Source organism: Parasteatoda tepidariorum, chromosome 2, assembly GCF_043381705.1.
Source record: "Parasteatoda tepidariorum isolate YZ-2023 chromosome 2, CAS_Ptep_4.0, whole genome shotgun sequence".
Taxonomy (NCBI): domain Eukaryota; kingdom Metazoa; phylum Arthropoda; class Arachnida; order Araneae; family Theridiidae; genus Parasteatoda; species Parasteatoda tepidariorum.
The window spans coordinates 67,547,318-67,558,173 of NC_092205.1; the positions used below are offsets into that span (position 1 = coordinate 67,547,318).

The 10,856-nt window shown below is 24.6% G+C and overlaps 1 protein-coding gene across 1 annotated transcript in view; it reads right to left on the reverse strand.

Annotated features, from left to right (window-relative positions):
- LOC107452721 (dynein beta chain, ciliary) overlaps positions 1–10,796 on the reverse strand; it is a 29,933-nt gene extending 19,137 nt beyond the window's left edge. The window contains exons 1-9 of the mRNA XM_043057257.2: positions 10,356–10,796; positions 8,961–9,160; positions 8,207–8,399; positions 7,255–7,354; positions 6,945–7,159; positions 5,750–5,977; positions 5,350–5,517; positions 2,788–2,904; positions 1,089–1,354 (exon numbers count right to left, since the gene is read on the reverse strand). Of these exons, the coding sequence (XP_042913191.2) occupies positions 1,089–1,354; positions 2,788–2,904; positions 5,350–5,517; positions 5,750–5,977; positions 6,945–7,159; positions 7,255–7,354; positions 8,207–8,399; positions 8,961–9,160; positions 10,356–10,706 (1,838 nt within the window). The 5' untranslated portion in view covers positions 10,707–10,796. The remainder of the gene's footprint in view (positions 1–1,088; positions 1,355–2,787; positions 2,905–5,349; positions 5,518–5,749; positions 5,978–6,944; positions 7,160–7,254; positions 7,355–8,206; positions 8,400–8,960; positions 9,161–10,355) is intronic.
- Between the last annotated feature and the right edge of the window lie 60 nt (positions 10,797–10,856).

Here is a 10,856-nt window from a genome sequence, read left to right on the forward strand (position 1 = left end):
AGATATTATATATAATCCACCACATTTTTAGTTTTTGAGGAAATTTAGACAATTTTGGACTTAAAACTTATGCTTTCTTCTTTTTTTAAAAGTCAGATATAATTGGAATAATTAAATTAAAAAAAAAAAAAATCAAACATGTCAGAATACTTGACTCTATTATAGGGCATACAAAATAAAGTTTCAAACTTTGAAACCATCTGTATTATTTTCCTTAAAAAACCTCCATTATAACAGTGGAAAATTTGCAGGACAAAAATCTGTTCTATACAATAAAAACATTGCTAAAAAGACTACATATTAATCATATACCTAATAAAATAATTGCAACAAATAAATACATGCTACAATATTTTTCAAGCATTTCATAATCAATCAATTTATTTCCTGAATTTCAATTTTTTATAATTATATAAAATTATGAAAATTCACCATAACTATTATAAACAGCGTTCAAAAAAAGGTACCACAAATGATGCTTAATATAATGACCCTGGTTGCAAAAAAGAGACATGAACATTATTACGAGGCATAGTAGTTATATTGTGAGAACACAAAAATATCATAAATAACTACTTTTAATTAAGAAAGTACAAATTGTTATGGTACTAGAGTAATAGTTAAGGCAGCTTTACTAATGAAATAAAAATCAAATATATAAAATAACCGGCAAGTTTTAGTATTTAAATACCAAAATCTGTACTAGCATTTATTCTATGATATATGAGGTTTCTAATTCCAAGAAACTTGAATTAAAAAAATGTTTTACTCAATCATATTTTACTTCAAAATTAATTATAGGATTTTTCAATTGAACAACAAACTGATTAAAAAATGCAAAACTTAAATATTAATAAAAAAAAAACATATTTCTAATAAACATATAAATTAGTATAAATAAAATTTAATATGGGGAATCAAAAAATTCTAATCTAAAATAATTCTATGAGACTTCTCTCTGCCCGAATGGTATTACTACTTTAAAATGATGGGTAGGCTTGCATGTGTTTTGGACTCATTACCCAGTATTTTATGACAATTTAAAAGATATCTTAAGAATGACAGAAAAGCAAAAACCGAAATCTTACTATTCCTGTTTCTTTTCCAGCATTTGAACAGACAAAGTTATTTTACTAAATAGATCATTACTCCACTGCAGAATACCAGAAATTTTTGGAAGATTTTTATACACAAACACCTCACTTGATTCATTAAATTTACTTTCTAAACCACTGTAGCTTTTCTGAGCAGCAATTAAATCTTCATAAATATTCTCCATGTGAGAAGGTATCAACTTTTTGAATTCCATTTCTACAACAGGACGTTTCATTAATCCTTGCAACAAATCTATCAACTAAAAAGGAATTGCATTTGAAATAAAATGTTTTAATACAGGAACAGCAAGGCTAGTATTATAGTAGCATATCTATAAAATCCAATATCAACTGAAACTAATGTTTACTAAAACAACTCGATCATACATCTTAAAAGTCTAACAAAATCAAGAAACATAATATTTGTTTTGAAATTAAATGTCACAGACAAGTTTAAAAAATATTGACTGAAAGGAAAACATTTCACAAGTTGTTGATTTTTAGATAAGTTATGACAGGTATGTGTATTTTATTGAAATATTAGATATAATATACCTCACATGAAAGTAGGTGTATTTTGTCCAGTTGAATGCTGTATTGACAAAAATTTAAATTTTAATACTCAATATTATATTTTATGTTTTAAAATATATTTACACTTTTAAGATATTTTACACTATCAAAGTGCATTTAAGCTTTACAAATGAGTCTGGTGGAAGATGAGAAGAAATTAAAGTACTTGCATTATTATTACTAATACTACTAATATACACTAATTTTAAATCTCTACAAATTTAATTCGGAAATTATTTTTTTCTAACTCCTGTTTCATTCACTTATTACAAAATATACAATAAAAAATATTGCATTCACTTACAGACAATTTTAAAACTTAAAAAAAAAAAAAAAAAAAAAAAAAAACAATTTGTATAGTATTCTAAGTGTTTGGGTATGAAATAAAACACTTACTCAAGAAATCTTTCCTCATGATGTTCCTTTTTAAGCTGAATCAATATTAGTTCAGACTATTGTATGTTCAAAAAAATTTTAAATCATTTTTTTAACGAACAGAGACTTCTCTCTCTTTAAAGTGTTAGAATTGCCACCAAACAACCAAATTAAATTTTGAAATTCTATTAACATATATTTGAAAGCGTTGATGGTATTAAACCCAAATGACTATTCTATATAACAATATTAATTTAAAGAAATCATGGGTGTATATTGATTGAAAATGATTGTTTTTCTTCAAAGTTCCAAGCTTTAGAGGTAATATTTTGCTATCGGAGTATTTTCCAAAGAACATTGCAAGGATCTTAGAAAACAAAACAGATTATACAAAAATAAATAAACGAATTAAACATTAAGAATTGGAAGAAAAAAAACTAAATTTTTAAAAAATAATTTTCGAAGGTTAATGGATAAAATAATTAGATGTAAATTAATAATGTGTAAAAAAAAAAAACTTATTTTTTTAAAAATCTTTTTTAAATAATTTTATTAATTAAAAATAGAACACATTAAAGTATATTTTATTTATGAAAGAGAAAGGATTTGGGGGAATATAATGATAAACATTTTCAAATTGCTTAGAAGAGCATTTAAAAGTGCGACTTATCACTGCAGTGCCCCAAGCTTTTCATATACATTCTGTTACTTTTACTCAAATAAAAATAATAAGTAGGCAACAAACCTTAAATCCATCTTCGGGGGGAATACAATCAAGACATGCTTGACCAATGATTATGCCTAACTTGTGATCTAGCTCAAGAACTATTCCAGTAAAGTGCTCAAAATCTTTAGTAAAATCCTATTCCAAAGAAAGTAAAACTTAATTATTCTTTTTAGTTTTTAAAAACTTAAACAGCTAATTTCAAGTTATGAAACGACATTTTTCATTTACAGATGTTTCCAAAATTTCCAGAAAAATATTTAACAAAAGTTGGAAAAGGGATTAAAAATTTAATAATCAATTAAAAATTAGTGACTGTATGTTAATAATTTTTAATTGATTATTACATATTTATTGCATAAGTGGTTTGTTAGGGTAACCACTAACACTTAAAATAATTTCTTGACTCTTTTCAGATTGATTTTCATCAACTTCACTGATTTTGATAAATAATGGTATTTAATTTTCAATCTTTCAGTTCTTTCTCGGATATTTATTAAATACCTTTACTTGTTTTTGAAGTTGAAAATAAACAATTCGTTTTTTAAAAAAAAATTATTAAAGGAATAAACTAAACAAATATATTAAGTGAAAATGTTCTGGTGTAATATAATAGCAATTAAGAAATAAAATATACAATACACACTTTACTTTAATTTAAACTGCTAACGATGGCTGATCAACGATAACAGTAAAAGTAATTTTTACTCACTGTGGGAAACATTTGTTATTAAAGAGCATGCCTATAATAATATACTGTTTACTTAATATTTAAGACAAAATATTTTGTTTTTGATTGTGCAATATTTTCTAACAAATATTACATAAAGTTTTTGGTAAAAAAAATAGTTTTTTTTTTTAAATTGATAAAATTTTTAAATAATTTTGTAAATGTAATAGATATAAATGCATTAAAAAGGCAAAAAAAAAAATCTTATGATAGATCTATTGATAAAAATATAAAACAAAATTAATAATCAGATCAACTCAAAATAACTCTGTCTCATGAGTTTTTGTGTATTTTAATTAAATTCCCCAATATCTTTAGATTTACGAAAAATTCTCCATTCTCCATCGATGTCTCTGTTTTGTGGTGACCTTTTTCCGTTAATATATAAACCTTTATTGTTATACATTTAGCTATGAGTTAAATATGCTGCAAGAAGACATTAACAAATAAATTATCTTTTTTTAAAAGAAAAACCTTATCTTTCAAGCTACACAGATTTCTGAGTCTACTGTACCATGAAATGAATTACTAATTTCAAAACTTATTTAAGTTATGGTATCTTTAAACCTCAAGAGAAATAGATTTTTTTACAACTTTCGAGTAACATAGTCACATATATCAGCAATAAATTATTATAATGTATTTCCATAATGTAAATATGTTTCATATTTATCATAGTAGGAAAGATATTCTTCCTAAAAATTGTGATACCACTTTCTATGAAAAATAAATGTAATCCATTTGCCAATATCCATTTTATATAATAGGCATTTAAAAGTAAAAATTATATTCAGAGTACTTTTTTTGATTTCAACATGGTAATACTAAACTACAAAATCCATGAAACCTCCTCTGAAACTTCATATATTTTTTCAAAAAAACAAAATTAAATGAAAAACTATTTTTTTGATTACTGGGCCATTGCTTATGCAAATGATTGAGATTAGAAAGCAGTTTTATATAAATATTATGAATTAGCAATTAAAAGAGGACATTTTTATCTTTAGCACAAGAAATTGATACTCAGTATAATTTTATTTTTAAAGGCCATTTATTAGAATTAACATTACTTTTAATTTGCTGGTAAGTGAGAGAATGTGAAATTAATACAGTTAAGTTCATCTTGACTTACACTAATTTACTTTTATGCAAGTTTGTTTTGAAATCAATTTGTGTAAAACAAAAAACCACTCTTTTAAAAAATATTGTAGCAATTTGAGTTATGCCTAAGTTTTTCTTAGCAAATAAAAGAAGAAAATTCTGAAAGCTAATAGAAAAATTTATTGATAATAAGTGAATACTTTTAAAATGTCTTCCAGTTTTAAATTAAATACTTCCATACATTATATGTCTTTAAACACTAATTTGCTGCAATCAAATTTCTTTAAAACAAAAATATTTATTTATTTAGTTCTTTAAAATATCGAGTTAAAAATGAGCTTTTAAGATAGGAAGTACATAGCTTTTAAGTACATGGACAACTGAAATTACACTAAATTATATAATATTAATTTATAGTTCGTAGATATTCTCATTATAACTGATCATTGTCAGTTGTAATTGTGTTACATTTTTGCAGGGTAGATAAATTTTATACTGTATAATATTGATCATGAGAAGCTTGAACTGATTTAGTTAATCACAGACAGCTTATTGTTTTATTTCTTTTGAATTAATCTAAGATAAACAGTTTGATTAAAAAATCAGTTACAAGTGCTTCAATTTATATTAAAACAAAACTTTGAAAGTTGTGAAAAGTTACTGTGTATATCAATAAGCAAAGTTTACTAATATTTCAAAAATAAATGCTGATTTTCATTCCTTTTTTTTTTCTCTAGGAGAAATTTTTTTACCATAGACTGAATATCCAATGGATTGTAAGAACAGTTTTCAAACACTGCATATGATGAACAGAATGCAGAGTATAGTTCAAGTAACCTTCTGTCATATGTTTTATGATGAATGCTTGCAAGTTTGTAATGAGGTATGTTAAAATAAACATCTGCAGAGAGAAGTATATCCTAAAACAATCAAAATGTAAAACAAGAGTGAACAACTAAAATATATCTTTAAAAAAATATTTCAGACACAAAATTAAAATTAATATTATAATTTTCATTTCATTACTGTTGAGAAAAATAAGTTATGTAAAATGCAGTGTTGAATTTTCACATACATTTAAATAGAAAGGATATACAATAAATAGATTAAAATGAAAAACCTTAAAAACAATTTTTAACATTATTTACTTACATGAATATTATCTAATCTTAGTAAAAACAATTTGAATTGAGAAAATACTCTTTCATCAGGAAAATCCCATGGGTACAATTCATTTTCATAAATATCCCGAAATTTTTCACGGCATTCCTCATAAGCTTCCAGGAAAACATTAGTCACATCAATTGATAATTTGAGATTTCCTTTAGCTTCCTGACGATCAATTTTAAAAAGAGTTTTGGCATCCAAAAATGTATTTATCTAAAATTTATAAAGCCTATTTTTAATATATTAAAAAACATCAGAATAAACTCTGTGATTCAAAAATTAAGAAATTATTTATTGCTTTTAATTATTTCATTAAAAGAACTGCTAAATATTAAATTTCTTTTAATATTTTGATTAAATCTTATGAATTATGTATGGAACAACTTAAAAATGTATCAAGAGAAAAATTTTACATGAGATTATAATTCAGCAACAATATATATTTAATATAAAAATAAATAGTTAATAATATAATTAGTTAATATTAACTAAAATAAAAATATTTTCTTTTTTTTTCTTGATATAAAGATACCACATTTTCTTTACATTAAAAATAAATTAGAACTGGTGGAAATTAAAACTGTTATACTTCTGAACCATTAAATGTTGATAAGCTTTAATAAATAGTCTAAACCAGTTTGACATAAAGCTTTCAATGAAGGTAAATGGAACAAATTCACTCTGCAATAATTGTAAAACATTAATACCAATTTGAAAATATTAATTATGAAATAATGCTATAAAGGTAATATCCTTCATTAATAAAGAAACATTGTTTTTAGTCTTAAGCTTTTAATTTGGAATAATAATTAAAATCAAAGCTTTAATAAGAGCAGAAAGTACAAAATTAAAAATTATCATAAATAAATATTAAAGGTAAAAATCATTGAATTAAGGATAAAGAAAAATTTTATATATAAAAATATATCTTTACAGCTTTTATAAATTTTATGCTGCAACAAAAAAATCTGGATCTGTCAGAAAACTGTAACATATCATATGATTTTCTAAACAGTAAGAATGTGCAGACAATAATGGAAACGTTTTATGCCATTATGTTTTATAGAAAAATGTTCATATAAAAAAGCAGTATAACTGAAAATCAAAAACTGTAAAGATGAAGATTGCGAATTTCACTACAACATAACAAATATTGAAGCATATTTAATTCAAAAATTACTTTGTCAGAGATAAAAATACAGCACTTTTTCAATAAAACTGTAACACGGCTTGGAACTCTGTTATAATATTTTGAACCAATCCAGGATGATGTAATTGATTTCATTGTTTCAGGTAAAAGAGACTTTAATTCTTGAAGTGAGCTTTCTTCAAGCTCATTTACTTTTGCTGTTACATGATCAAAACTTTCAGAGATATCTTTAGCTTCATCTAACCCTGTTAAAAACATAAATAAATAAATTTTTTATTAAAGAAACTTAAATTTATAAAAAAAACAAACTAAATAAGACAATAGTATTAAAAGAGAATACCTTCTGCCACTTCACGAAGAAGAATCTTAAACTTCGGATAGTGACAACTTTTTGTTTTCTCAAGAGCAAGAACCATTTTTTTAACAATTGGTTTATTCAGCTATAAGAAACAGAAATAATAAATATTTACAAAAACTTATTTTTTGCAAGGAATTCTTTATGGATAAATTAATTTTATTATTGTGTGCAATAATTTTTAATTCAGTTAAAAAGTTCTCGAGATATAGTGAAATATGTAAAAAATCAAATTAACATTAAGGTGTCTAAACTTCGGACCCCTCTCCCGACCAAACACTATTTGAACCATATTTCTCAGATTGCAGTTACTCCCTATATTTTGTATGTAAGAAATCTGAATCTGTTGAAAAAAAGGTATGTTTATTCAGAGGAAGTAAGTTTTTGAGTCTGATTTCGTAACTTAAAATATCATCTGCACCAATTAATTTGTATATTTGAGGTCACCCTCTTGAACAATTAAGATTGAGTCCTAGAATGTGAAGATTCGATTATTAGTTCAAAAATCATTTAGGGTGGTGTGATAGTATTATTATTTTCTGCACTGTACATAAAATATTGTTTCAAATTTACTAGAAAAACTAATATAGTAGATTTAGATTTGAAAAACTGCTCTTTTAGTATGAAGTAAATAAAAAATATATAAATAAAGCAAAAAGCAAACTTGTAAAATTTCTTTTGGGTTTACAAATTACAATGAAACAAAATAATATTTAGGAAAATTCCAGTTAAACTGAAGTGTTTTTTAGTGAGTTTATGAGTAGCTTTAATATTTTCCAATAAAAGTCAGTTAGTATTCATTATAATTTTAAAGTTCAAAACCAAGAAAAATATCAATCATTACAAGAATATATAATGGTGAAGATACAGGTTTTTCTTTGTTTATGAACACAATTACGCATGAAATCAAATATAGATAAGAGAAATTATTGAATACTTGAGAGAATATGAATTCCAAATTTTTCCCCCTTTCATTCCAAAAATATATTTCTGTTAAAGGACCTTGATCTATTTTCTTCAGAACACTTTCAGATGTAGTCTCCAGTACTTGTCGAACAATTAGAAACCAGCTTGATAACATTTCAGTTATAGAAATCAGGGTTTTTTGAAGTTGCAAATCATAAGTGGAGCTGAAGGATAAAAACATTTCACACTGAACATTTATTAGAATATGCATGAAACACAATAAATATTTATGAACACAATAAAAAACATGAAGAATAAAGAAATTATAAAAGTAAAATGGTGAGAACTGAACTCTGTGATTTTAGATACGAAAGTCTTTCGATTCTAAAAATTATACAAATTATGTAGTGTGAGCAAAATTTTCATAGAGACCAGAGAATAAAAGAATGTATAAAATTATTTCGAGAAAAATTAAATGTATTTTAACAAAAGATGTCTAAAAGGATTGGTGCTGTTACTGTAATAAGCAAAATGAAATGCAAGAAATAACATTAAAATGAGTACAAACATTTTAATATTCAATAAATGGATATATGTTCATTTGCAGCATGTCCCATAAAATTTTGCTCTTTGCCTTTGAATTAAACTCAAACACAATCATAAAACCTAACATATGAAGATGTTAAAGAACTTAACTTTGAAAGCAAAACAAAATTTTTGAAATTTATATTACAATATATGGGAATTTAAATTAAAACACTGAAAAATATAAAATGTTACTATACCGCTCAGAAAGTTCATCAATGTTGTAGGAATCTATCATTTTGGCGGTTTCAGGTATTAAAAGAATAGTCCTCTCCTGACAGATACCAATATGATATGATAATGTCATCTGAAAATCTTCAAAATGTTCATACATGTCTTGAAACGTTTCAGCTGGCCACTTTTCATTATTGACTGCATTACAGAATATTGGTGAAAGCACCTATAATTTAAAAAAAAAATTGATGTTAAAGCAATGGTATGGTATAAATTTTAAATAGTTTCAGAATATTATATTTTTTAATAAAAACAAGATAACTATGCAAAAGAAGTTTTTTCTCATTTTTAGATCAAGAAATGATAGGAGGAAAAAAGATGTTTAGTTTTGCAATAAGAAAATAAGATCGCAATTTAAAGTCTATGAGGTACATATATATTTTCTGCGTTTAGTAATGTTAAGAAATATTTTTTCCAAGATAATGATCTATACCTTCTAGGATTCTTCTTCTGGAGTTTTAAAAAGCTGCCTTTATTTAAGTTGATTTTTTTTCATTCCTTCAACTGGATTTCTAGAGTAACATTTACATAAAGTATTCATGTATGTAGTAGTTATGAATTAGGAAGAAGGCTAACACACTTTCCAAAAAAAAAAATGAAAGAATGAATATTACTGAATAAATGATATTCATAAAAGCATTGTTAATAGGTATGCAGTAATATAGTTATAGGAATAACCCCCAGAAAAAAATTAAAAAAAAAAAAAAAAAAAAAGAGTTAAGCATTTACAGATATTTAATTAAAGATTCACAACATCAACTGATACAAATGCAGTAAAATAGCTAATGGAATAAAATCTTTAGAAAAATTGTAATAAAAACAGAATGAAAATAAATTTATATAATTTTTGATATTAAAACATTGTTATAACACTTTTATAGTTAATTAAGCACTGCAGTTGAAATATGACTAATAAAAGAAACACTTAAGTGAATATTAGTGAAGTATTTCATGTTATAACAATGATTACTTTCAAAATACTTATAATTCTATAGATACATATTGCGACGATACGGGCTTTTAAATGTAAAACAATAAAGAAATGAAATAAATAGACAGCAAAAATGGAAAAGTTTTCCTCAGATTATTCAAACTTTAATGATATAAGTAAGCAAACACAGAATATAATTTAGACAATATTCCAACAAAGTATAAACAATGTTTGTGTTAGTAAATACAAGTATTTTGCGTAGTGTTTGTTATGCGTAACGATAAGGTGTAAATTTAAGTAAGTCTGACATGGAACAACAATTGACAGAAAATGAAGTTCAAAAAACAATTGCTCTTTATTTTAAATCACTAAAGCTTTTCAAAGCATGCATTATTTAATTTAAAGCTTAACCATAAATAATTTTACCTACTCTTGAGAAAATATATTGATACTCTTGCAAAGGATAATCATAAATGCAACCGAATGACAACTCTCGTTTGTAATCTGTATCAGAAACAATGACATTGCGTTTTAAGAAGAAGCATATTTTTGCCGGTATGGGTGATTTTTGAGGTAATTTTAGTGTTATTTTAAGAGAATTGTCTTGATCCAAGTATATAAAAAGAGTTAGAATTTCTGATCCCTCCAAATAGTCTTTAATAATAGCTTGAATGTCTTCATTCCATATAATGTCTTTCCAACACTTTAAAGCATAGTTTAATATTTGCTGAGAAACTGTTTGAATGTAATTAAAACGAATATCTTCAGGTTCAGTTGACATTTTCAATACTTTTATACTAAATAAAAAAAGAAATATATATAGCTTTTTAATTATTCAAAACAATGCGCGTTCAATACCAGTTTCGTTTTCGATTTCATTCACTGACAGTCCACAGTTAATCTAAAATGACATAAGCTAAAATTTAAATTT